Here is a 25,054-nt window from a genome sequence, read left to right as displayed (position 1 = left end):
TAGGGAGATTACATGGGTTTGTGGTTTGTATGCAGTTATAGCAGATCTAACTATAGCTCCACCCCATTTTTTCTCTTTCAAGGGTACAGAAGTGCAGCTGAATGAGAGTAACTTTTTAGTAGGGATGTTCTTGAGTTTACTTTGTTAAAAATAAAGATAAATCAGTCCCAGATATCACTACTTTATTCATAACAGCACATTATTTTCGATACACTTCAAAGATTCATTGTGTCTCAATCTGAGCTTCTAAACTTGTTTTTCTGTGATTGCTTCCATTTTTTTATTTGTAATAACTAATTTTAGAGTCTGCACCATATTTTTGTAATTTTTAAAAAAAGTTAAAAACACTTTTATAGTTTCAGTTGTTCAAAGTTTGCTCCTTTTTTTTTTTTTTTTTAACTTGTCCTAGTATTTCTCCTTGATACCTTTATCTCATTCACTCATTCTCTACTCTTAGGTTATGTAGTGACTCCATGAATATTTGTTGAATATTGTATAGAAGAATCTCTTTCACACACTCACCTAATATATGGTGTAATTTATGTGAAGTTGCCTAGCAAAGTATTTGGCTCATAATTTCGCTTAATAAATATTTTCAGACCCTTTACTCAATGATTCAGATTCTACTAATGTTTGCTGTCTCTTTACCCAGTGTAATTAAAAGATAAAGCATGGTATTCAGGGGACCATATACAGAAGGAAAACCTGCTCTGATATCCCTGTTGTATTGTACTGTATTGTATTGTATTGTATTGATGTATTGTTGTATCACACTGAAGTAATATTATATATAGATCCAGACAGCTATTTTCTTCAGGGCATTGCTTGAGTCTTTGCTGTGGTTAACCCTAACCAATTCCAATTGAGTTGGAATTGTCACATGTTGAATGAACTGTGCAGTCAGGATTTCTTACGTCTCTCTTCCACTCTTCAAAGCCATCTTTATTTGCAAATTTGGAATTATTCCATATGTGTACATCGTTCTTCTGTGTTTTCAGCACAAAAATAAAAACAATTATAAGATCTTTACTTTGCCTTTAAGAATCTTGGAATTTGGTTGGTGAGATAAGGCAAATGAAAATTAACAGTAATACAGGTGTATAATTAATGTTAAATTGTGAAATAATTCTCAACTTTTCAGTTGATATACCTGCTGAGAGGTATTTATTATAAGCCTTTTTAATGTACAGAATGATTGACTGAAGAAAATGGAAATGCTGGAATTTTGAAATGTCAAACATTTTAGTTTGAGATGCTGAGATGTTGGTGCCCTCAGTTGTTAGCATATCATGAAGAGGCACAGGCTTCTCATTGTGAATTCCTTTCTCTTGTGCTCAGAAGCTTAGGGTTAAGGTATGAAGATGTACTCCACCCATGATTTCTGTAGCATAATGTCCTGCCTGTCATCTTCAAGATTTAAATCCCTTGAGTTCTAAGAACTCCAGTTTTGGTAGCTGATCTGTCTTATTCTGCTTAACTGGTTGAAATTTATGGTCCCTAGATCTAATTTTGGGGATGTTAACCACATATTTGCCATGTTATATATATAAATAGAATCCTACTTTTTAATTTTATTTGCAAGGGCACATAACTTTTAGGCAATGCCAATGTTTTATTGATCTTTCGCTAAGTAAATGTCTTTGTTCCAAGATGGCTGTTAACAAAAGAAGAAACCATGTAATGGTATCTGCAGTGCTTTCCTAGCTAGATGAACTGGTTGTTTTTGTCTTCACATAAATAAGACCGCTAGTTTTACAAAGGGCTGACTACTCAAGTTAAGATTGTCACTAACATGGTGAGTAGGGTTTCTATAATTTAATTCTTGAAATACACTTCAAATCAAATAAGATTTTATTTACTGCCTTTAAGCAGACTCCTACTTTCCAGCGGATTGTAAAAGTGTTCCATTTTATTTGCTTAGCTTGCTTTTCTTCTTGGAGGAGAGTCAGTTCTGACTTTTACTATTTATCTTAACAAATATTAAGCCAAGAAAATATTCATCCCTTGATGCAGAATATGTTATTTTAAGAACACTGATTTGGTGAAATCTGAGGAGGAAATCTGGCATACTTAAATTTCAGGCCTTACCATTAAATCTCAAGATGTGAAAAATTACATTATTTAAAAAATATATTTAGGATTTAGAGCAACATTACTAGAACTGAATGATTCAAAAAGCAGGCAGATGGTTGAAATGTTTTTTACTGCATGAAAAGTTAAAGTGCTCATGGAATGACAAATGTATTATAGTGAAATAATTTGACAGTGTTGCAGTTGTGTATGTAAATGAACGCCTGACAAAAACAAATTGCCTGCAGTCAAAATTCAAAATTTAAAGTGAAGAGCCCAAAGTAGAATAATCAAGAAGGAAATGATTTTCCTATATTTCATATTACTATGAATAATGTTTGCTGGTTTGTGTATTTAGGAAAGACTTATTTAGCATATCAGCTGGAAAAAGTTCATAGATCTACAAAAGTGAACAATTTATGGTCAATATCTGCTTATTGATGGACTGATTATTTGTATTGCCAGTAGAAACCTAATTAGAAGGGCAGTGTCTAAGCCTTCAGCTGCCTGAGTTAGCATGGCAGCCAGAGAGACTCATGAATAAGGCTGGTTCTATGGGTTGGCATTACCTAGCTTTACTCTAGGAATGGGTTTTCTCAGAGTTTCTTAGAGCCTCCGTTAAGAATGTAGTCATGAAAGATGAGGGGCAAGTCAGTACTCTGAGAGCAGAGAGGTAAGGGCAGAATGGAAAGTGGGGGCCTGTTTATGTAGGGCTGTTTATGTAAGAACTTGGGATTTTACAAGCCATTGGAGGGTTTTGAGCAGAACAGGTGTGTAGAAGTCAATAACTATGTTAAGTGCCAGTTTTGTGCCAGATATATTTCCTGTTTCAAAAAGGTTATAGTCTGTTGGGTACTTAGGAACCTCTTGTTCATTTCTTGAGTTTTTTTCAAACTTTTAAAAAAATTATAGAACTAATTTATCGATACAGCAGATACGAGTGTCGTCTGTATGCCCGGCACTGTTGGGTGCTGAGGATGGAGCATCCAACAAGATGCCTGCTCTCGTGGAGCTTACATTCTAGTGGGAGGAAGATGGGAGATAAACAAGTCAATATATCGCCAGTACTTTGATGACGAGGAGGGAAAAATAAAGCAGGGAAATAGGATAGAGACTATTGACCTCCTAGGAAATAGGATAGGAGGTTGTGTTGAGTTTGAAATAGCCAGGTCAGGAAAAGATCCTTGAGAATTCCTCAATAGAGCACATAGCTGAAGGAGGTGAGGGAAGAGTGTTCAGTCAGAAGAATACAAGACTCTTCCGAAGACGTGCTAAGGCTCTGAGGCAGGAGAGTTTCTGACTGAGGATCAGCTGATCTGAGGATCAACAAAGAAGCCAGTATAGCTGGAGTAGAGCCAGGGAAGAGGAGGGGGAAGTTAGTGGATGAGGCCAGAGAAGTAAGGGGACAGATTGTGCTGGATTTTGTAAATCATTTTGAGAACCGTGATTCTACTCAGAGTGAGAAAGGGAGCCATTGGAGGGTTTTGAACAGAGGAATGATACGATTTACCTTTAAAGCGGATCACTTTGCCTCCTGGCTTTGCCATGGACAGCAGATCTGAAGCAGCAACAGGCAAGGAGATTATTGCAGTAAGTAATCCAGGTAAGAACAGCTGATGACTACATCAGCTCGTTGGTAGTGGAGAGAAGTGGTTGAATTCTGGATATACAGTATTTTGAAGGCAGAGCCAATGAAATTTGCTGATGGTTTGGATGTGGTGTGTGAGAGAAAAAGATATCAAGGATGGACATAAGGTTTTTGGCCCAGTTGTTATCAGCTAAAGTAGATTGTGTGAAAAGGAATTTAAAGGGGGAAGGGAATGACGAACTTGAGCATGTTCAAGTTTGAAATGCCTGTTAGGCGCCCAAGGGGAGATATGAAAAAGGCAGTTGGATACATGAATCTGGAGCTTGGGGGAGGAGTCAGGCTAGAGATACAAGTTTGGGAACCGTCAGGTTATAGATGGTATTAAATACCATGGCTTGGATGAGACACCAAAGGAGTGAGTGTAGAAACAGAAGAGATCAGTGTACTAAGACCTGAACATTCCTGGAGTAACTGTATCAAATGGTATGAAGAGGGTCAAATCAGATGATCACTGACAAGTGAGTTTTGGATTTGTCTTTGTGGTGACATTTGACACGCTGTTTAGGTACAGTGGTGGGACGAGGTGCAATGGTGGGGCTGAAAGTCCTACTGGAGTGGAAGAGAAAGGAGAAGAATTGTAGTACGTATGAGTGTATGGGGAGCAGAGAAATAGTGGTACCTGGAAGGAATGTTAGGTCAAGGATTTTTTTTTTTTTTAACGTGGGAAAAACAATATTTTTGTCAATATTTTGTTTGCTGATGGAACTATCTGATGTAGAAGAGGGAAAATTGATGATACAACAGAGAGGAGAGAATCACTGGACTGATAGCCCCTATTTTTTATAGAAAATTTAGCAAACACAGATTAGCTAGAAAATAACCATAATTTCAACACCCAGAGGAAATAAGTTAACATGATATGGATCTTTCAGTCGTTTTTCTTTTGCATTTATATAATACGTATTTTTGAAGCAAAGCTAAGTGCTTTTGTAGTGTAATACGGCATTATGATGTTCTCGTTTCATTCACTAATTTATGGAGCCTGTTCATTTCTTAAAGTGATAGTCCTTTTAGGATAAATTGTAATTAAGCCACTATCTTGGAAGACTAAACTTTAAAAAGTAAACAATTATGGTATATAAATGAAGTTATAGAGCTCGCTCCGCCAAAGGTTTTAAAGTGTCTTGTATAGAGTGGAATGTTATTTTTTATTAACTACATAAATAAAGGGAATAACCTAACAAATGAATCAATACGAATGATGTTGTGTTACATGGGTGCACTGACCAGGGCTTTGCAGACAGACTTGTGTTTTACAGGCAGAGGGAATAGCACATACCGTGTTTCCCCGAAAACAAGACCTAGCCGGACAATCAGCTCTAATGCGTTTTTTGGAGCAAAAATTAATATAAGACCTGGTCTTACATTATATAAGTTCCAGTCTTATAGTAAACAGATGCATTAGAGCTGATTGTCCGGCTAGGTCTTGTTTTCGGGGAAACACGGTACTTACATAGGTTTAGGGCTGTGCTGTTCAGTACAGTAGCCACGAGCCAAATGTGACTATTTAAATTAAATTAAAATAAAAAAATTCAGTTTCTGTGTCATACTAGCAACATTTTTATGTGCTCAAGGTAGCCAGCAGTTACTATAATGGATTGTGCATATAAAGAATATTTCCATTTCACAGAACATTCTGTTGGACACTACTGGTTTAGAGGCAAGGATTTCGGGTTTATTTAAGGGACGGGAAAAATTCAGTGTGGCTGGAGCACAGAGTTCGAGGGAAATGAGAGACTGGTGAAAGATGGTTGGTAGGTAATAAGGGTCCAGATTATGAAGGCTCAGAAATTTGGACTTTATCATGAAGGTTTGCCGAGTCAGGAGCTACCGAAGGATTTTAAATAGAGCAACAATATAGTGAGATTTACATTTTAGAAAGATCACTCTGGCTGCACTTGGTGTTTGGATCAGTCAATTATATGAATAGTGAAAGTATCTGTATTACTGGAAACACAGAAGATAGGACAAGTTTGGAGTGAGAAATGCTGAGTCCTGTTTTGGAACCTGTCGAGTTTGAGATGATAGTACTTAGATACATGGATGTGGCGCTCGGAAGAGATACCTGAGCTGGAGATAGAGTCTTGGGAGTTATCAGTTGATTGATGATTTGGAAGCCATTAAAGGGAATATGTGTGGTATGTGAGAAGGCCATGTGGAATCTTAGTAAAGTCAACATTGAAGGGAGTGGGAAAATTAGACCTCTCTTCGAAGGTCAAGAAGAGAGAATGGAGTTTGGGGAAGCACTTGAAGTTGATTATACAGAAAGCTTTTGCATTGTGTTTCAGATTTTAGAAAAGGGTCAAATTCCTTCCTACTTCTGTAGGAGGAAGATGGCAGATAACCTGTTCATTGTGGTTTGTTGAGGCAATATGGCAATGCTTAAGCACACCCACTCTGGAGCTACGCTGTCCAGGTTGTAAAAACTTGTCTCCGAGTTATTTAATAAGTGGTACTTGAGCAGGTTATTTAACCACTCTGAGTCCTTGGTTTCGTCATGGATGAGGATGATATAAAAATAGTACCTGCCTACACTCATTGAATTGTGAGGATGAAAAGATTTAACATACTTAAACAGTTAACAGTGCCTGATACATAATAAGCGTAATAATTACTATTGTAATACCATTAAGATCACCTGAGCTTTTTAAGTTTTGTTGTTTTTCATACAGTGTACTTATTCAACTGTTAAAATTTTAGAACCATTGTTAATTTCCACATTAACCATTGCTTTATGTTTTTAATTTTCAAGTTAAGTTTCACACTATTGTTTTTCTGAATCATATTTCATAAGCATATGAAACTATTAAATTATCTAAAGTATCTTTACTGTGCACTACGTAAAAACAAATGAATAAATACTAGGTAAATTCTGTGTGGCTGTGAAGGATTAGGGAATAATGACTATAGTATATGGGAGTAAAAAATTTATTTGTTTTAAACATTTATTCAACTGTCACTTTTGCTGACAGATATTCTATTGCTTTTTTAAAGTGATCTATTCTTAAAGAAGGTATTTCTCATCCTTCCTAAAAGCAGAGAGAATTCTGGATGTTTCTGCTTTAATTAAAATAAAAGGAAGAGAATTTCAGGAAGGATTTAAGTGGTCAGCACTGCCAGGTGAGTAGTCCAGTAAAATAAAGTCAAAGGAAGCATTTCTTGGATTTAGTGATAAGGCAGTTGTTGGTGACCTTCGTGGAGGTGACAGCAGTGTTGGACATCATTGCAGTGATGACGAGAAGTGAGTCATGGAGGACCACTTCTCCAGAGACTTTGGCTTTCACGGGAGGGGAGAAAGGATGGAATGGTAGGGACACATGGAGTCTAAAAATCTTTAGTTTTAAGGGTTAGAAAGAGTTGAGAAAGCGTAAATGCTGATTGGAAGGAGGCGATAGAGAAGTGTCGGAAAACAAAAGAGCTCTATAGTACCACAGAGAAAAGGAGAGGATGGATTTGGAGGCTAAGTTTTTAGTCTTTTGTTAATGAGAGAGAAAAATAATGAGAACACCTGATGAGAGTGGGCGAGGGAAGTGGAAGGGATGCGAGTTTGAGGAGAGGTGTGAAGTAGATGCTAGAGACGGTGGGAAGGCCTTCTGCCAGAGAAAACCAGGAAGGCTCGTTGGATGATACTGAGGGCTTGCCCGTTTGAGGTGAGAGACCCAGGTGTACTGGGAGCAGTCTGAGCTTTTTCTCTAACACTGCTTCGCCGTCCTGGCTTAAATGTGAAGAAAATGATCAATTCTTGATGCAGAATTGAGCTTTTGCTAGGTGGGTGCTCTGCATGACAGTTTGGCAAGGAAGTTTAGGATATCGGTAAGAAAGATGTAGAAGTCATTAAGCATGGTTCCTAAGCTGGGGTGGGAAAGAAGCAAAGGTAGTAAGGGGCTGATAGGAAAAAAATAGAGGGATCAAGGGACCAGGAATCTCTAAGTCCAAGGAATAAGTGTATTAGGAGTAATTGAGTGAGAGTGTGAGAAGGCTAGGAGACTGATCAGAAAGAGAGTTGCATGAATTTAATATTTCAGAGATTGGACTTTCACAAGTTTTGGGTGTCGTTTAGGGTACGATTTTGGCAGGGAACAGCTGGAAGCTGCCTGGAGGTGAGAATAGTAAAGATGATTAGCACAAGTAGCTTAGAGATCAGGGTTCTGGGGCGGCTTTCAGGTGAAAGTCACTCATAATAATTGTAATAATTGTGGCTAAAACGTCTTAATTGAGAGGTGGACGAGGGGCGGATGATAACACAAGGATGAGTAGGGGTAGCTTAGCTCAGCAGGGGTTAGTTTTGGAGACGTTTTCTCTGAGGATGCATTGAGTCTACGTAGTATCAGAAATAATTATTTTTTCTGAGATCTTCCCTTACGCCTTTATTTAGCGACAGTGTGAGTCATCGATTATTTCCTGGATGCAATGACTGCTAGAAAACTTACAGCAAAATTTGTGGTCTGTAGCTTGCCAGTGTCTGGAGCTCTGTGGCATGCATTTTGAATATTAACCTTACTCTTATATTTTATTTTAATTTTCTTATTTTCCCTTTTTCTATTAAGATTTTAAAATCTTGCTATATATTATGAATAATTGAATATCCCCCCCCCCTAAAGTTAGGGAACAGGGCAGGGCATACATAATTACATCTGAGCAATTGTTGGAGACGTTAACTTCTGTCATTCATCACTGCCACTCCTCCCACCATCACCGTGATTGTCAAACATGTATTGGATGGCTCCTCTGCGTAGCTTCTGTTCTTGGCTTGGGGGATACAGTCCAGTATTATAACTGTAGCAATGGCAATAATAATACCTTGTATTTTTCATAATGCGTTTATTTTGTATGCTTTTCTGGACATTCCCCCCCGTATAGAGGAATTCATAAGTCCTCCAGTCTGCCTAGTAGCATTTAATCCTGCCTTGTGTCCTGCTTACTGAACCTTGGTGATAGAATCAAGTCTCAATTCTGTCTGTTCAAAACCACCCGTTGTTCCTAGACTGGAGTCTCTTTCTTCCCGTCCTTAAACCTCACTCTGTAGACGTCTCCAGGCCCCACTTAATCCAGGCCTCGTTTGGCTCAATAATTTGTCCTCAATGCATATAAAACTCTTCTGTTCACCAGTGTTATGGGTATGGGCCCCAGATATTTGATCAGAAGCTGTTTCTGGATTGGATGGATCTGGATTGCAAGAGCTCTCAGTGTCTTTTTGTTTTGATGGCCCTTCACCCCATGTAATGCCACATCCTCTTACTACTCCTCCATATGCTCTTAGGTTCCCTCCTTAGGACACCTTCAGTTATTATAGGGCTCCATGCCCACAGACTCTCACTATTTCTCCCGTCCCTTTTTTTGACTCCTCATTATGATCCAAGGTGTGTAATTGCCCAAAGGGTCTCTTAGTTTCCAAACTAGAGAAATAGATCACATGTTGTGAGAGTCGTACAGGCTGTTCCCCCATGGTTCCCTGGCTTTGGAGCTCCAGGGCTTTTAGATTTGCTTTTTGAAAATAGTTTTCCAGGACTCATGTATCCGTGTGTCAGTATGCCAACCATTTTCATGTACGTTATCTTCAGCCGAGGTGTCAGAACACTAACATTAAAAAAAGGGTTAGTAGTTGCTTAGTGTCAAATGGAATGAGCACTACAAGATACTGAAGGAGAAAATCGTCACTGAAGGCTGGAGCTGCTGGAGAAGGTAGATTTTGTTTTACACCTTGACACAAGGATTAGGAAAGCAACCAGAGTGAAGGTAAAATATTCTTTTTTCCAGTATCAGCGAGTGGACCAGTTTGTATGATGAGGGGACCTCCTGGAAAGGAGTAGTGGAAAAGGAGAATCAGGAGGTAGTTGCTAAGTGTGGAGGAAATTAGACTTTAACTTCCATTCTAAGAACAGGAGTTGATGGTTACAAGTGATTACTACAGTGGGGTTTTGGGAAGTTTGATTTGGCATTATATGGAGAATGGATTGAAGAAAAGACACGAGGCAGAGGAACCATAAAGAGAATTTTAGAAAAGTCTAAGGGTCATGTAATTATGCTTTGGACTCCGTTGGTGTAAGTAGGTAATGAAGAGGAAAGGAAATGAGAGGCGAGCAACGAAAGAGGCATTTGTAGGTGTTAGTTACTCCCTAGATTGGAGTGAGGGGAGGAAGGAATCAAGGACTTTGATTTTAAGCCTAACTGGAAGAATGGTGGGGCTATTGACGGAAATGAGGAAGGGTGGAGAGGACATTTGGGAAGGTGAAAGGACATTGTCATTTTCATTGGTGAACTTGGACTGTTGTTATATATTTGTAGATATGTCTGAGGTGAGATAGCAACGTAAAACTAAGTAATTACACTTTACATTAGATGTAATCAAGTTCTGTCAAAAATCTGTTCTTGAGATATTTGTGGGTACTGAAAATGTCAATATAATATTAGCCAAAAAATAGTTTGAGAATGAAAAAAATAAAAACATAGTGTCTAAAGAACATTAGCTCAAAATAATGTGAGCAGTAGATGACTAAAGAAGGAATACAAATGGCTACTGTACTAGTACTTAAAGGAATGCAAACATCCTTCCTACTGTCTTTTATGAAATCATGGTAATGGTAGCGGGTAGTTTTTGTTAATATTTTTATTTGGCAAACTAACAAGTGGGCAACTCCGTGTCATTACCCAGAATTTTTGTTGAAATTTCACCTAGTTCTTGAAATCCAGATCTAAGATACTCTTCTGAATATTTGAACTCACCACCTTCGGGGCAGTAAGAATTTTACAAACACTTTTGTGTACTTGAATGAAATCAAAACAAATGACCCATATTTAATCTTTCATGTAGAAATGGTAGGGTTAATTAAAAGTAAATCAAATACAGTTAGAAATGCATAGTTCTTATCAGTAGCTTCTGCCTAGCTGACAATGTAACAATTACAAAATGACAGATTGGTGTTTGAATACTTGAACATTTCTTTCAAGAGGAAATGTAACATTTAAATGCCTGGAAGTCAGAGATAGTTGCTGGTTACACACACACACACACACACACACACCCACACCCACACCCACCCATACCCATCTATTCTGGTGTTTTATACATCACTTAAATGATTTTGGATGACAGTGACCACAAGTGATTTTTTTCTTTTTTCCTTAGCATTCTTAGTATTTTAAAACTGTTTTCATTAACGTAGTAATAATGATAAAAATTTTCAAAATAGTTTGGTCAGTAGTATGTATTATATTTCAAATATTTAAAACCACATGTGAAATAATCTTTTTAAAATGACAGTTTTTTTAGATGACAGCAGTTATTCCACAGATTGCAAAATTTAAAATAATTGTATAAACTTCAGTTATTTGCACTTTTAGATTCTATTACTGTCAAGTAGGAATTTGTAGGACCTTTTTCTCCTTCGATGCTTACATAGCCTTCATCAGGAGACTTGACAGGGCCACATTTAAAAAAATTTTTTTTTCTTAAATGTGATAAAAAATACATAACATTAAATTTACCATCTTAATCATTTTTAACTGTACAGTTTGATAATGTTACATATATTCACAATGGTGTACAACAGATCTCTAGAACTTTTTCATCTTGCAACAGTACCATGTGACTTTTTAAAAACAGAATTTTTCACTGAGATTTTCAAGCGCTTCAGGGGCAGAGCTTATCTAAAGTGGTGACTGCATATTGATTTCCTCAATTCCCTACACAGAAGGCTGATCCAAACTCATCAGGCAGAGAACTTGCCTTCTGTGGCCTTGGAAATTTTTTATTTTTTAAAGAACTTAAAAGTTAATCTAGCTTTGAGTCGGCATATCTTATTAACACAGTTGTAGAAAACTTATATTTATTCGGCGATAGGTTATGCGTTTCTTGGAGGAAAATCTGATGCTAATCCTTAGACCTGATGCACATACTGACTCTCTGGCATGGCCGTGTTTATGCCCATCTGTTCCTGTGGCACCATGCCCGTTATTACGGGGGCTTGCCAATGGCAGTGAGGCATGTGAGCCAACAAAGATGACTTGTTTGGATGGAATACACTCTTCTATAATACTAATTAATTTTGAGCTGATGAATCTACATGAGATAATGTTAACCGAATACAGTCAAAGTAATGCCAGTGAAAATAAAATTTGTTTTGACTTATGCAAAAGTGTATCACAGGTGTTTCAGACTACTATTGAGAATAGTTAGAATTAGTGTTTATTATGGTTCCAGTGATCGGTTTTCTTTTCATAACAATTTTGAGTTTAAGAGAAGAAAATACGACAGTTTTCTTGTGGCAGATTATAGATTAGGGAGGAAGTGTTGTGGCACTGTAGGTTATGGATTTTATATTTATAAGGTATTACTTTATAATTCTTGAAATATGTTTGTAATATACTTAACTTTATAGTAGAAGTTGACAGCATTGTGAAAAATGGAAAGAATGCTGGATTTCAAAACAAGACTAAGTTTGATTCCTTGCCATTCCCTAGTTCTGATGGTGTACTTAAGTTACATGAGTTTAGATTTTCTTATATGTTGTTAAAATCTTTTACTTGTATATTGTCCTTATATATTTCTGGGCTTCAGTTTCCTTAACTATTAAATGGGAATCATAGCCACACATGCTTCATAGAGACATTGTAATGCTAAAATTAGATAGTAATATAAATTCTAGAAAAAAGTACTTATATTAGTAGCTAATTAATTATATGTTATAAATGCAAGGCATGTTAGTGGCAAATTAGTAATATAGAAAGGGTGTAACTCGTATTTCCATACCCCCAAGAGATAACTACAGTGAACAAGTTCATGTGTATCTTTCCAGGAAAAAAATTTAAAACCAAATGATAATATATGTAATATATAGTATGCTCTTTGTATCTTGCTTTTCCCTTCATATATCTTGGAGGCATTTCCATATCAGCATATGAAACTATTTCAATCTCTTTAACCATTATGTAATAAATATCTCCTAGTATTCTCTTTATTTCATTAGTTCCCTTTTGAAGGGACATTTGATTGATACCACTTTTTGTTGAGTAAGCAATCATGCAACATTTTTGTATACTTGTGTGAATTTATCTCTTTGTATGTCAAAGGTTATTACATTTTAAATTATGATAGATATTGCTAAATTACCTTCCATATGGGTTGCACCAGTTTTTTCCCTCCACCAACAGTAAAGTCTGTTTTCATTACACCTTTGTCAATACTGGGTACCATCAAATTTCATAATATTTGCCAATCTTATAGGTGCAAAATGTTATAACACTGAGACCTTATACTTGTGAGTGCGTTAAATCTTCTCTTATATTTATTGGTTTACTCTTTCAGTGAAATACTTTTAAATGTCCTTTGTCCGTTTCCCTATTGAATCAGCTTTTATTGATTAGTTAAGGACTCTTTGTAGTTTAAGAAAATTAGCATTTCCATCAGATGAATTCCAAATCCATTTTATTTGAGTTTTTGTCTTAGTTTCTGGCTTTTTAAAGATGCAAACATTTTAAAAGTTTTTGTTTCTATTTATCAATTTTTTCTTTTATTGCTTCTGAGATTCCCCCAGTCTTTTAGTATTTTATAGAAAGTGGCATTTTCGGTTTACTGTGCTCTTAAACAGTGGAAAAGAGCTTCCGCCTGTTCCAACCAAATTTTAATCTCAGCATATATAAGCTCAACTAGCTCAGTGGTGCTGTGAGATGGCCTTTAAAACTTGAAGGATGCGTAGTCACATTCTATTCCTAATCACTATTCTAATACTAGTCACTATTCCTAATAGCCTGAGTAAAATTAGAGTCTACTTCTTGCTACCTCACAAGATAACAAGTAGCTAAGGGTGTTGATAAAGGGATTGGAAAATGTGGGGACTTCCTGTGGTTTTTAGAACATGCTTAGTTTTTAACATTTTGGGGGGTTGTAGACCCTTTTGAGAATCCAGTGAAGGCCTTTTTTGTATTCCTCTAAGGAATGTGTTTGGTATATAGCCTATATTCATTTATTCTCTCCCTAATATTTATTATGTGCCTCTTACGGGTTTGAAAGGAGTATACTTGAGAAAAACATAGCTTACATTTGCAGACCCCTTATAGACCTTCTTTTGGGTCGTCATATAACCAAGTTCATTCCTGCCATATTATCTTTGCAAAATTCCTGTGGTTGGCTCACTGTCATTTGAGATCTCAGCTTAAATGATCACCTACCCATAGAGGTCTTTTGTGATCACTCAATCTTACTTTATTGAATTACCCTATTTTAATTCTTTGAGTACTGATCTGGTTTTTCTGTCTGTGTTTTCCTTCCCTCTTCCCCCCCTTTCCTTCTTCTTCCTCCTTCTGTCATCCATCCCCATTACCACCCCTTTTCCCCTGAATTCTCACTTAGAATGAAGTCCCAAGAGGTCAGGGACCCCACTACTTAGAACAGTTCTTGGACATATAGTGAATAAATGAATGTGCTAGGCCCAATGATAAATGCCTTTCTCATTGTCTTCATAACAACTTATTTGAAATAGATACCAACCTTTAGTTTTCTTGGTTTTTCTCTATTGTAGTTTGCTTGCTTTTTTTAATTGTGAAGTTTTTAAATTAAATTTACTGGGGGTGACAATGGTTAGTAAAATTACATAGGTGTCAAGTGTACAATTCTGTAATATGTCATCTATATGTCACAATGTTTGCTCACCATCCAGAGTCAGTTCTCCTTCCATCACCATTTGCTTTGTGTTCTATCGAATTCTACTTTTATCCCTTCTTTCCTTACTTGTTCTTTGACTTTAATTTGCTGGTTTTTTTTTTTTTTTTTTTTTTTTTAGCTTCTTGAGATGGTAGCTTAGATGATTGATTGTTCGATTTTTTTTTTTAATATATACTGCATTTGGAAATGTAAATTTACTTCTCAGTACTGCTTTGGCTGCATCTCATGAATTGTGAAATGCAGTTTCATTAGCCAGTTCAAAATACTTTCTGATTTCCCTGATGATACCTTCTTTGGCCCATAGGTCATTTAAAGTGTGTTGCTTATATTTCTAAACATCTGTGGCCATTTTCTAGTTATTCTTCTGTTGCTGATTGCTAGTTAGATTCCACATGCTCTGTCTGAGTTTAGACCTTTGAAATTTGTTGAGATGTTATTCGGCATTTAGTCTATTTTGGTAAAGATTCTGTGTGCACTTAAAAGGAATGTTTCTTCTGCAGTTGTTGGGTATAGTGCTCTATGTACGTTAGGTTAAGTTGCTTAATTGTGTTGTTCAGATTTTCTACATCTTTACTGAATTTTTTTGTCTGCTTATTCTATCACTTACTGAGAGAGGTATGTTAAAATTGCCAATTATGATTGTGGATGTATGTTTCTCTTCTATTAATTCTGTCAACTTTTGCTTTATAGGTGGAAGCTATACATTTAGAATACATATCAGTTTAGAATTACTTTATCTTATTTTTAAAATGCTATCCTTTTATGTCCTGGCAGAAGATCATCAGTTTTTATTAGTCTGAAAACTACTTTATTTCACCTTCACTTTTGAAGGTTATTTTCAAAGGATATAGAATCGTATGTTGGCCTTTTCTTTCAGCCCTTTAAAGACGTCGTTTCATTATCTTCTGGCCTCTGTAATGTCTGTTGAAAACTTGGCTATCAGTATTATTGTCGGTCCTTGTAAGGCAGGGGTTAGCAAACTATGGCCTGTTTATATAAATAAAATTTTATTAGAACACAGCCAAGCCTGCTTATGTTTTGCCTGTAGTTACTTTCACTCTAAAATGATAGAGTTGAGTAGTTACATCAGAGATGATATGGCCTGTAATGCCTATAGTAAAATATTTACTATTTGGTCCTTTACAGAAAAGTTGTGCTGACCGTTTCCTTAAGAAAATGCCATTTTTTTTCTCTGCATGCTTTTAAGAATTTTTCCTTGTCTTTGATTTTTTTAGCAGTTTGACTTTGCTATGCCTAGTGTAGTGTTTGTTTTTTTTTATGTTCTGTTTTCTTAAGATTTTTGAATATGTGAGTTTATGTCTTTCATCAGTTTGGAAAACTTCGTTAACAGTTATCTCTTGAAATACTGCTTTGTCTCATTCTCTCTCTCACCCCTCTCATTTTGGGACTTTACTTAGACATATGTTACATATTTTGTCTAAATCCTACATGTCTCTGATGTTCTGTTCTGTATTTCCATTCTTGGTGGAAATTGTATATTCTCTCTTGACCTGTCTTCAAGTTTAATAATCCTATCTTTTGCTATTTCCAGTCTGCTGTTAAACCTATCTGGTGAGTTCTTAATTTCATATACTGTATCTTTCAGTTCTGAATGTCCATTTGATTTTTTTGTATAGATTCTTCTACTTTGTTGACATTTTCATTTGATCTACTTTTTCCCTCTTTTCCTGACCATATTAATTGTAGTTATTTTATAGTTTCTATCTGATACCTCCAGAATTTGAATTACCCGTGGATTTCTCTCTCCCTTTCTTTCCTCCTTTCCTTTCCTTTCCTTTCCTTCCTTCCTTTCTTTCCTTTCTTTTTGTTATTTGGTCCTGTTTTTAGTGTGTCTCATAAGTTTTGATCAGATGCTGGATATTTAGGATAAAAAGCACCCTTGAGGTTCTGGATGATATTTTCTTCCAAAGAGGTTTGTGGTTTTTTTCTGACAGACACATAGAGTACTAGCAGATCACTTTGATCCTGTTTAAGCTTAATTTTAGGCATTTTAAGGTCTTTTGTCTATTTCAGTTTTTTTCTCATACTCCTGGGGAACATTCTTACTCTTCCATTATGGTCCTTCTGTGGTCTTAACTGAAAGGCCAGGTAATTTACAAGACTTCCTTACTTGGAAGAGACTTGAATTCCAGCTTCTCTTCCCAACAATACGTGGTTACTGAAATCTCTGCTTAGGTGTTTAACCTCCCAGGTGCTGTTTTCTGCTGAGTTTCCTGGAATCTTGCCCTGTAAACATTTAGCCAGCTACTTTAAGGGAGTTTGCATGCAGATTTTTGTGTACCTTTTCACTGGTTCCCAACTCTGTAACTTCCCCCCTCAAAGTGCCAGTCCTTTGGTAGCCCTAAACCTCAACATTTGTGTTAAAATGTCTGTTAAAACTGTCATTTTTCCTTGGGTTCTGTTCTCCCAAATGGCAGTTTGGGAAATGCACTCAGGGGAAAAAGCTGGTATGAATAAGGAGCTCACTTTGTGTGCTTCTCTTCTTTCCAGGATCTTGGCCCCTTAAGTTCTGCCAGCATTGGTTGATCTCCAGTGCCTTCAGAAAGTTATTTTACTTATTTTTTCCAGCTTTTGTAGTTATTTTCTGTGGCAGGTTTAGTCTCATATAAGCTACAGCATCATGAGCAGATCTGGAAGTCATTACAATATATTCTAAACATAGCAGCCAGAGTGATTCCGTTCTGTTGTATATATGAGTGCATGACTCCTCTATTCAAAGCCCTCCGATGGTTCCTTATTTTCGTTGAGTAAACACCGAAGCCTTTACTAGTGTTATCTACTCCCTTTCACTGTCTCTTTTGCTGGGGTGCCCTTCCTCATTGTCCTCCCATCCCCTGCCAAGTATCTGTGTGGGTAACTCTCACTTGCAAATGTTTCTTCAGGTGTCTTTTATTTAGCCTTCTCTAACCACCTTATGGAGGCCAATCCCTTTCGCTACACAGCACGTAGAGAAACGTGAATTCTGATTCTTGTTCCCAGCCTTTTTTCGTGTATACCTATTCACGTGTACAATGTACTGCTTGGAGTAGAAATATTTTTCATTTGAGTGGTTCTCAAATAATGAAGAGGTGCCCATATTTTAGAATTTTTAGCAAGGCTTGAAAAAGGTCTAGCCCTTCTCTCATAAATTTTGATGCATCTTTTTGGGGCTTTACCTCTGACTGGAAATCGCTGTTACTTTTCCCATTTCATCATTCCTGGATTTAAGTTTCAGGTTTTGCTTCTATATTACAGGTATACACATTTTGGTGAGTGTTTGGAGGGAAATGTAGGTATTTATGTAGATCAGTGCTCTCATACTGTTGAAGAGCCTTTTCAAAAAAAATTTCCAGTCCATCATGGATGGATACTTTAGTAAAATACAATAAAAAATAATTCACTAGGAAAATGAAATTTAAAAAAACATGCAAAGTACAAGCCCCAATTTTTTATTAGATTGAAAAGATATAAAATTACACCGTTGAATTGCTCTGTCAGGTTTCTCTAACTGTGCTTGCTTAGTTTCTGTACATATTTCCTCATGGATTAGTAACAAAAATCTATGGATTGGTAATGGTTCTTGGAGCAGACTTTCTCAATCACACTTTGAGTATCACTGATACAGTCTGCAGTGCTACAGTCTTAACTTTCCCCTTAATTTACATTGTCTTTAAAAGGAGTGGAAGGTTTTAAAGAGTTATGGAGTATAACTTAAAGAGAGATAATTTATGCTATGTAAAAGCCTTCCTACCTCCTAAGTTCTTACACAAACTGGTAAAATTTTGCTTTTTGATTACAGTTTCTGCTTTATACTGGTGCTGAAATTGAGTGACTTCTTGGTAATAGTAAGATTTTCTTTAACATTTCAGTTACATGTTTTTATCTGTTCCTTGAAACTAAAAACAGGCATATTTTGAACATGAAAAGTTATACCGCTTAACACCACAAGATGTCACTTATGTAAAAATAAAGTTAGTACCCTAATACTCTATAGGTAAGTGGATAAAATGAAGAACTGGGTAAATTAAAAAATACATATTTGAAACAAGTATTAGTTTTCAGCAGAGATGAAAATATTGCCAATTCAGTATTATTTTGAATTCACTCTTTTGGTGTTTAGCAAAAAGAATTTCATAATTTCTAAGTTAATGCAGTAATGCATGTTAATAGGCCATATTTGAACCCACATAAGGAAGGAGGTACACCTAAAATGACTCAATACAAGTGAACATGTTTTGAGGGTAAACTAGATGTTATGGTATTAACTCACCCAAGTCTTTACTGTTTTGGTAACAAGCAAAGAGGAATTTCAGAAGAAATATGTAATTTATACCAGAATTTTCAATAGGTCTTTATGACATATCTACGAGAAGTTGTATAGTTAAATATCTAAGGTTTAAACAGTGCGTAGGATTTTTCTTTTTTTTCTGAACCTCAAAAGTTATTAGCTCTTTGCTTGTGTTAACGTAAAAGATATATTTATATTTGTTGTTGGAAGACTATTTTTTCTGTTAACATGAAGAGCAAAACCTTTGGCATTATTTAATATTGGGTTCCTGTTTCCTTGTTTTTCGTTTGAGAGAGCATGTCAGGACTGGGAGGTGGCTGGGAAGGGGACGCTGGCATATCAAGCTTAAGAGGAACAAACCAAGTTTCCACTAGCCATGAATAAGATACACCTGGGGTTAGAGTTTGGCTCCTAGAAATTGACACTACATTGTTCTTCATTGCTCATTTCTCTCACCATGCATGTAACACTGGTGGAGAATAATGGTGGAAGACTCTTGGGGAAAATAAAAGGTGATCAAGCACAAGAAAATGAATGTTCTTTCTTTTTTTGACATAAATGTGTGATCATATTTTCTATCTATTTAATTATTATCTATTTATTTCAGTTTTTTTTTGCTTTCTTACTCCAATAAGGTTTTGAGGGTTTCTTTTAGGTTTTTCAATTATAAAAGTATACCTGATCATTAAGGAAAATAGGAAATTCACAAAAAGTAGAAGGAAAGAAACCTCATATGTGGTTCCATTAATTTCTCTACTTTTTCCATTAATTTCTCTACTTTTTCAGTTATTTGTACAATGTGACGTCTGAGAAGTTTTAAGAAAGGATTCTAAATTCACTACAGTGAACATTTATAGTATTCTAACGTTTGGTAGTTGTATATTCTCAGATTTAGTTTTTATATATTGCTCTTGCTACTATTTATATGTTTTCTACTGTGTTTTTAATTAGAATAAAGTAGGTATTGTAATTAGTTATTTTTGTGTCCCACTAGTGTTCCCCTTTGCATTTCATTTTATGAGCTGCTTGGAAAAGAAGAGTAATTTTTTTTCATAAAACATTTCATTGCCTGTACTCTTTTTGGAAAAAAAACTGTGCTTAGCTTTTATTTGTTTGTTAATTTTTTTACTGCAATGATAATTTGTAACATCGATCTCCTGTATTAGTTTGTCAGGGCTGCCATAACAAAATGCCACAGACTCAGTGGCTTAATCAATAGAAATTTGTTTTCTCCCGATTCTGGAGGCTAGAAGTCTAAGGTGTTGCCAGGTTTGGTTTCTTCTGAAGCCTCTTTCACTGGCTTGCAGATGGTCACCTTCTTGTTGTGTCCTCATAGGGCCATCCCTCGGTCCTTGTGTGTCTGTGACCTAATCTGCTCTTATTACGACATTTGTCATATTGGATTAGGGCTCACCCACTGACCTCATTTTAACTTAATTACCTCTTTAAAGGCTCTATCTCCAAATAGTCACATTCTTGGGAGTTAGAGCTTCAACATACGAATTTGGGAAGGGATACAACTCAGCCCATAACAACACCGAGTTAGTTGATCGTTCATTCTTGGTAAGTGCTTACTGCCTACGTTAGGCCTAAATTTGTAAACTGTACAAAACTGAAGTAAATGTTTTGGTCAAGGCTATCTATTTGGAGTAAAGAAGCTCTTCTGACCTACTTTTAAGCCTAAACTGAGATGAAAAGTCTTCTGATACTTTCTTTTTGGTCCTTGTATTGTGTTGCGTGAAGGAATCACGTAGACTAAAACTTTTTTAAATTTCTTCTGCAGAATTTGTTTTAAAAACTTTGAAAGATTGCTAATTACAAACTAATAACTATTGCACGTAGTCAGATATAATTTGTAATACTACAAAGTTTCCTGTTAATTTCTTGCAGCCATTAAAGAGGATCTTCATTTGATTTACTAAAATAAGATTCAGTGATTTTAATTTTTGCATAAGCATAAAGCTTAAATGTGCATAAAGCTTAAATGTGATACCTTAGCTTCAAAGTATGTAAAATGGTGGCTTACCTGATCCCTTGTAATGTATTTCTCAGAAATAGATGTGTATCTTTTAAAAAGTCTTATTTTGGAGAACTAAGCATCTTATTCACACATGTGAATAAAACACTAAAGACTTTTTAATAACGTTATGGAGGTATAATTTGCACGGAACAAATGATCCACCTCAAGATTATAATTAGATTTTTGACAGATGTATACACCTGTGAGATCACCATCACAATCAAGAAGATGCAGAACATTTCCATCATCTTATGGAAAAATTTTACATCCCTTTGCTGTCCATTTCTTTCCCTATCCTATGGCACCAGGATACCACTGATCTGCTTTCTGTCACTACAGATTAGTTTATATTTTCTAGAATTTTAAATGAATATGCATAAGTCATGCTCTTCTGCATCTGGCTTCTTTCACTCAGCATAATGATTTTGAGAATTCATCCATCTTCCGGCATGTATCAGTAGTTCTTTTTCACTGCCGAGTAGTTTTCCAGTGTATAGCTAAATCACATTTTACTGATGGACATTTAGATTTTGTTCCAGTTTTTTTACTGTTGTGAATAAAGCTTCTGTGAATATTCATGACAGTCATTTTGTGGAAATATGTATTTCTCTGGAGAGTGGAATGACTGGGTCACATGGTAGTTTTATATTTAAGTTTGTAAGAAACTCCCAGTTTTCCAAAATTTTCTTTTTGTTTGTTTGTTTGTTTAACATTCCCACCAGCAGTGTGTGAGTGCTAGTTGTTCCATAGCCTTGCCCACTTTGTGATTGTCAGTCTCTTCATTTCAACTCTTCTAATGGATACGTAATTGTATTTCATGTAATTTGCATTTCCCTGATAATTCATGATATTAATTATCTTTTCATGTGTTTATTGTCATTTCTTATCTTTTGTGAAATGTCTGTTCAATTCTTTCGGCCATTTACTTTTGATTGGCCTGTTTGTTTTAAAAAATGAGCTGTAATTGTTACAGACTTTATTTATTTATTTATTTATTTATTGTTTTTCAATACATGTCTTTTATTGCTCCTTCAAAATATCACAAAGTTCAGATTCGCTTGGTGCCTTGACATCTTGGTGCTTCTGTAGCTGGACAACTTACACTTTATTCATCAGCCTGCTGAACTGTTCCTTTTTCAGAAACATAGATACCATCCAAAAATTTTCTGATGTCCTTGTTTTTAACTGTTGTGGCTTGTTGAATCAAAGCAGCTGAATTTGATACAAGTTCAATGTCATTTCCTTCAAGAATTAACTCATCTTTCTGGGCTTGAGATACTGAACAAGCAACACCTGACCTCATCCGAACCCTACGGATGTATTTTTCACCCAAGAAATTTCGGATTTCCACAAGAGAACCATTCTCCTGAATAACGACGTTGATGGGGAAGTGAGCATACACAGACCTCATCTTGTAACGGAAGCCCAGTGTGACACCCTTGATCATGTTCTGTACATGACTACAGATAGTGCGAACAGTAGCCAGTTCCTTTCTATTTCCCCACCATTTGTCAACCCGAAGCCTCTTCTTCTTCTTTCCAAGGAGACTGAGTTCTACATTGATGTGATTGAAGTCCCTCCGCAGGGTGCCTCTGGGGCCCTTCACAATAACTGTGCGTCCCTTCAGAGTGATGTCCACATTTTCTGGAATGTCCACAGTCTGATTGCTGAGAATGGTCTTCATCCTCGCAGTAGATTCAGCAAAGAGAGCTGTTACAGACTTTTTTTAAATTAAATTTTTGATTTTGAGAAAATTGTAGATTCATATGCAGTTATAAGAAATAATACAGAGAAATCCTGTGTATCAATTACCCAGTTTCCTTCAGTGATAAACTATAGTACAATAATATCACAACCAAGATGTTGACATTGATCTTATCTACCAGTCTTGTTCAGATTTCCTGTTTTACTTGTGTATGTGTGTATGTGCGCGCGGGAGTGTGTGTGTGTTCTGTTTGCCATTTTATCACGTATCGGTTCATGTAACCATCATGACAATAAATTTACATAACAGTTGCATCACCACAGGGATCTCTTGTGTTGCCCTTTTATATCCATCCTTCCCATTTTTGACCTTAACCTTCAGTAACCACTACTCTTTATTTCTATAATTTTGTTATTTCAAGAATGTTATATAAATGGAATAGTATAGTGTGTAACCTTTGAAGTTTAACTTTTCTCACTCAGCGTACTTATTTGAATATTAATCAGAGTTGTATCAATAGTGTGTTTCTTTTTACTGCTGAGTGGTGTTTCATGCTGTGAATATACCAGTTTGTTGAAACGTACATCCGTTAAAGAACATCTGGGTTGTTCCCATTTTGGCTAATAGGAGTAAAGTTTCTATGAATCCTTGTGTACAGGTTTTTGTTTGAGTATAAATTTCCATTTCCTGGGGATAAGCACGCTAGGATACAATTACTGGGTTGTGTGGTAATTGCAGGCTTAGTTCTGTAGCCTACCAGGCTACCACAGTGGCTGTAACCTTTTACATTCACCACCAGTATATGGTGAATCATTTCCTCTGGGTCCTCACTATCATTTGGTGTTGTCACTTTTTTACTTAAAGCCATTCTGATAGGTGTGTAGTGATATCTTGCTGTGATTTTAGTTTGCTTTTCCCTAGAAGCGAATTAAGTTGATTATCTTTTCATGTGCCTTCTTTGCCATTTGTATTTCTCCTTCGGTGAATTGTTTGTTGATGTCTGTATTAGTTTGCTAGAGCTACCATTACAAAATACCTCGGACTGGGTGGGTTGATCAACAGACATTTATTTTTCGCTGTTCTTGATGCTGGACATCCAAGATCAAGGTGTTCGCAGACTTTTTTTTTTTAAACACTTGAGTTTTGGAGTTCTTTTTATATTCTGGATTCTAGTCCTTAGTCATATATATGGTTGCAAATATTTTTTTGACAGTCTATGATTCTTTTTGTTTCTCTTAAGACAGCTTTTCTTGGAGTAAGTTTTTAATTTTGATGAGATCCAATTTATCAATGTTCCCTTTTATGGACCGAGCTTTTGGTGCAAAGTCTAAAAACTCTTTGCCTAGTTATATATAACTGTTTTACAAATCTGTTTTGCCATGTTGAATGAACAATGATTAGAGGCTGCAAATTACAAATTTCCTTTTGGTGGGAGGAATTGGTGAATTTGCTGGGGAGAAGGTTCACTTCTAAGTGGATCTTCTAAGAATAGGGTTAGGTAAGTTGTGAACAAAAGAATCTATTGGGAGACCATTCTTCATGCGTTTTCTCATTTTTTGCAGCTCTTTTGTGTAAAAGGCATTGATAGTTTTTTGTTCTACATTATCTTTTAAGATGTTTACATAGCAAGTTAGCCTTCGAAAACAGAAAATGTCTACCTCTTTGGCAAAGTTATCTTAACATTGTTATCTGAACTGGAAATGGGGGCATCCTTATTGAGTGCCCCTCTTATCCTTTACATTCACTGCATCCCACTGATTTTAACTTCTAAGTTGTTTTTGAATCTATCCTTCATTTTCATCCTTATCACTAACTGCTCTGGTTCATTACCTCATCTTCTTGTTTAGCTGTTAAAATTGCCTTTAATTAATTCTTTGAATTAGGGGTTATCATTTGAGGTTCCCTTCATATTTATGCTCTTTTTGGTGGGGGAAGAAGGTAGGGAGGAAAAAGGAATAGTGTGAATGACAGATAGCTTTATCTTTCTTGAGATATTTGAGTGCACTTTCTTGAGATATTCTGAAGGAAGCTTTTACGTTTTGGCTTATGAAAATATTTTAGTGCTGAGTCAAGGATATTTCTTATGTCTTTTTTTTTTTTTTTTTGATGATTATGCCGAAAAAATTTTGGGATGAGAGAATCTGTATGCCTGTGTTCACATTGATATTTTGCCCAGAACTGAGTTACAGTTTTATATTTTTGTTTAAATGATGGGCTTCATGACATCACAACACTTGATCGTATTTTGTAGGGTTAAGATGAAAAATACATATTTAATTATAAATAAAAATGCAGTTACTTAACATTGCCAACCATATTATTGTTAATTCTTATGAAAATGATATATTTTAATAGCTGTATAATGTGAAAATCTAAATACAGATTTTTTTTTCCCTTTTGTATAGGAATGAAGATCTAAAGCAGATGTTGGAGAGCAACAAAGATTCTGCTAAATTGGATGCTATGAAACGGATTGTTGGGGTAAGTAAAATCACTTCAATTTTTGGAAAATGAACATGTTGTGATTATATTAAATATATATTAAATAATATGTTAAATACCAAATTGAACACCCCATTTGCTTTTCAATGTTAACTTAGAATTTCCTGTCTAAAATGTTTTGGACGAAATATTGAACTGTTAAAATTCATCAACTTGAGTTC

At 35.8% G+C, this 25,054-nt stretch overlaps 2 protein-coding genes across 2 annotated transcripts in view; one reads left to right on the top strand and one right to left on the bottom strand.

Annotated features, from left to right (window-relative positions):
• The window catches only part of AP3B1 (adaptor related protein complex 3 subunit beta 1), a 219,240-nt gene that overhangs the window by 4,630 nt on the left and 189,556 nt on the right, over positions 1–25,054 (top strand). Inside the window, exon 2 of the mRNA XM_033110712.1 lies at positions 24,797–24,872. Within this exon, the coding sequence (XP_032966603.1) occupies positions 24,797–24,872 (76 nt within the window). The remainder of the gene's footprint in view (positions 1–24,796; positions 24,873–25,054) is intronic.
• LOC117024960 (60S ribosomal protein L9) lies at positions 21,689–22,391 on the bottom strand. The gene has a single exon (XM_033110711.1). The coding sequence runs from the start codon at positions 22,368–22,370 to the stop codon at positions 21,792–21,794; it is 579 nt and encodes a 192-aa protein (XP_032966602.1). The 5' UTR covers positions 22,371–22,391; the 3' UTR covers positions 21,689–21,791.

This window comes from Rhinolophus ferrumequinum, chromosome 7 (genome assembly GCF_004115265.2).
Source record: "Rhinolophus ferrumequinum isolate MPI-CBG mRhiFer1 chromosome 7, mRhiFer1_v1.p, whole genome shotgun sequence".
Classification (NCBI taxonomy): Eukaryota; Metazoa; Chordata; class Mammalia; order Chiroptera; family Rhinolophidae; genus Rhinolophus; species Rhinolophus ferrumequinum.
Note: the sequence above shows the minus strand (reverse complement) of the source record. Positions and strands in the feature narration are given on the sequence as shown.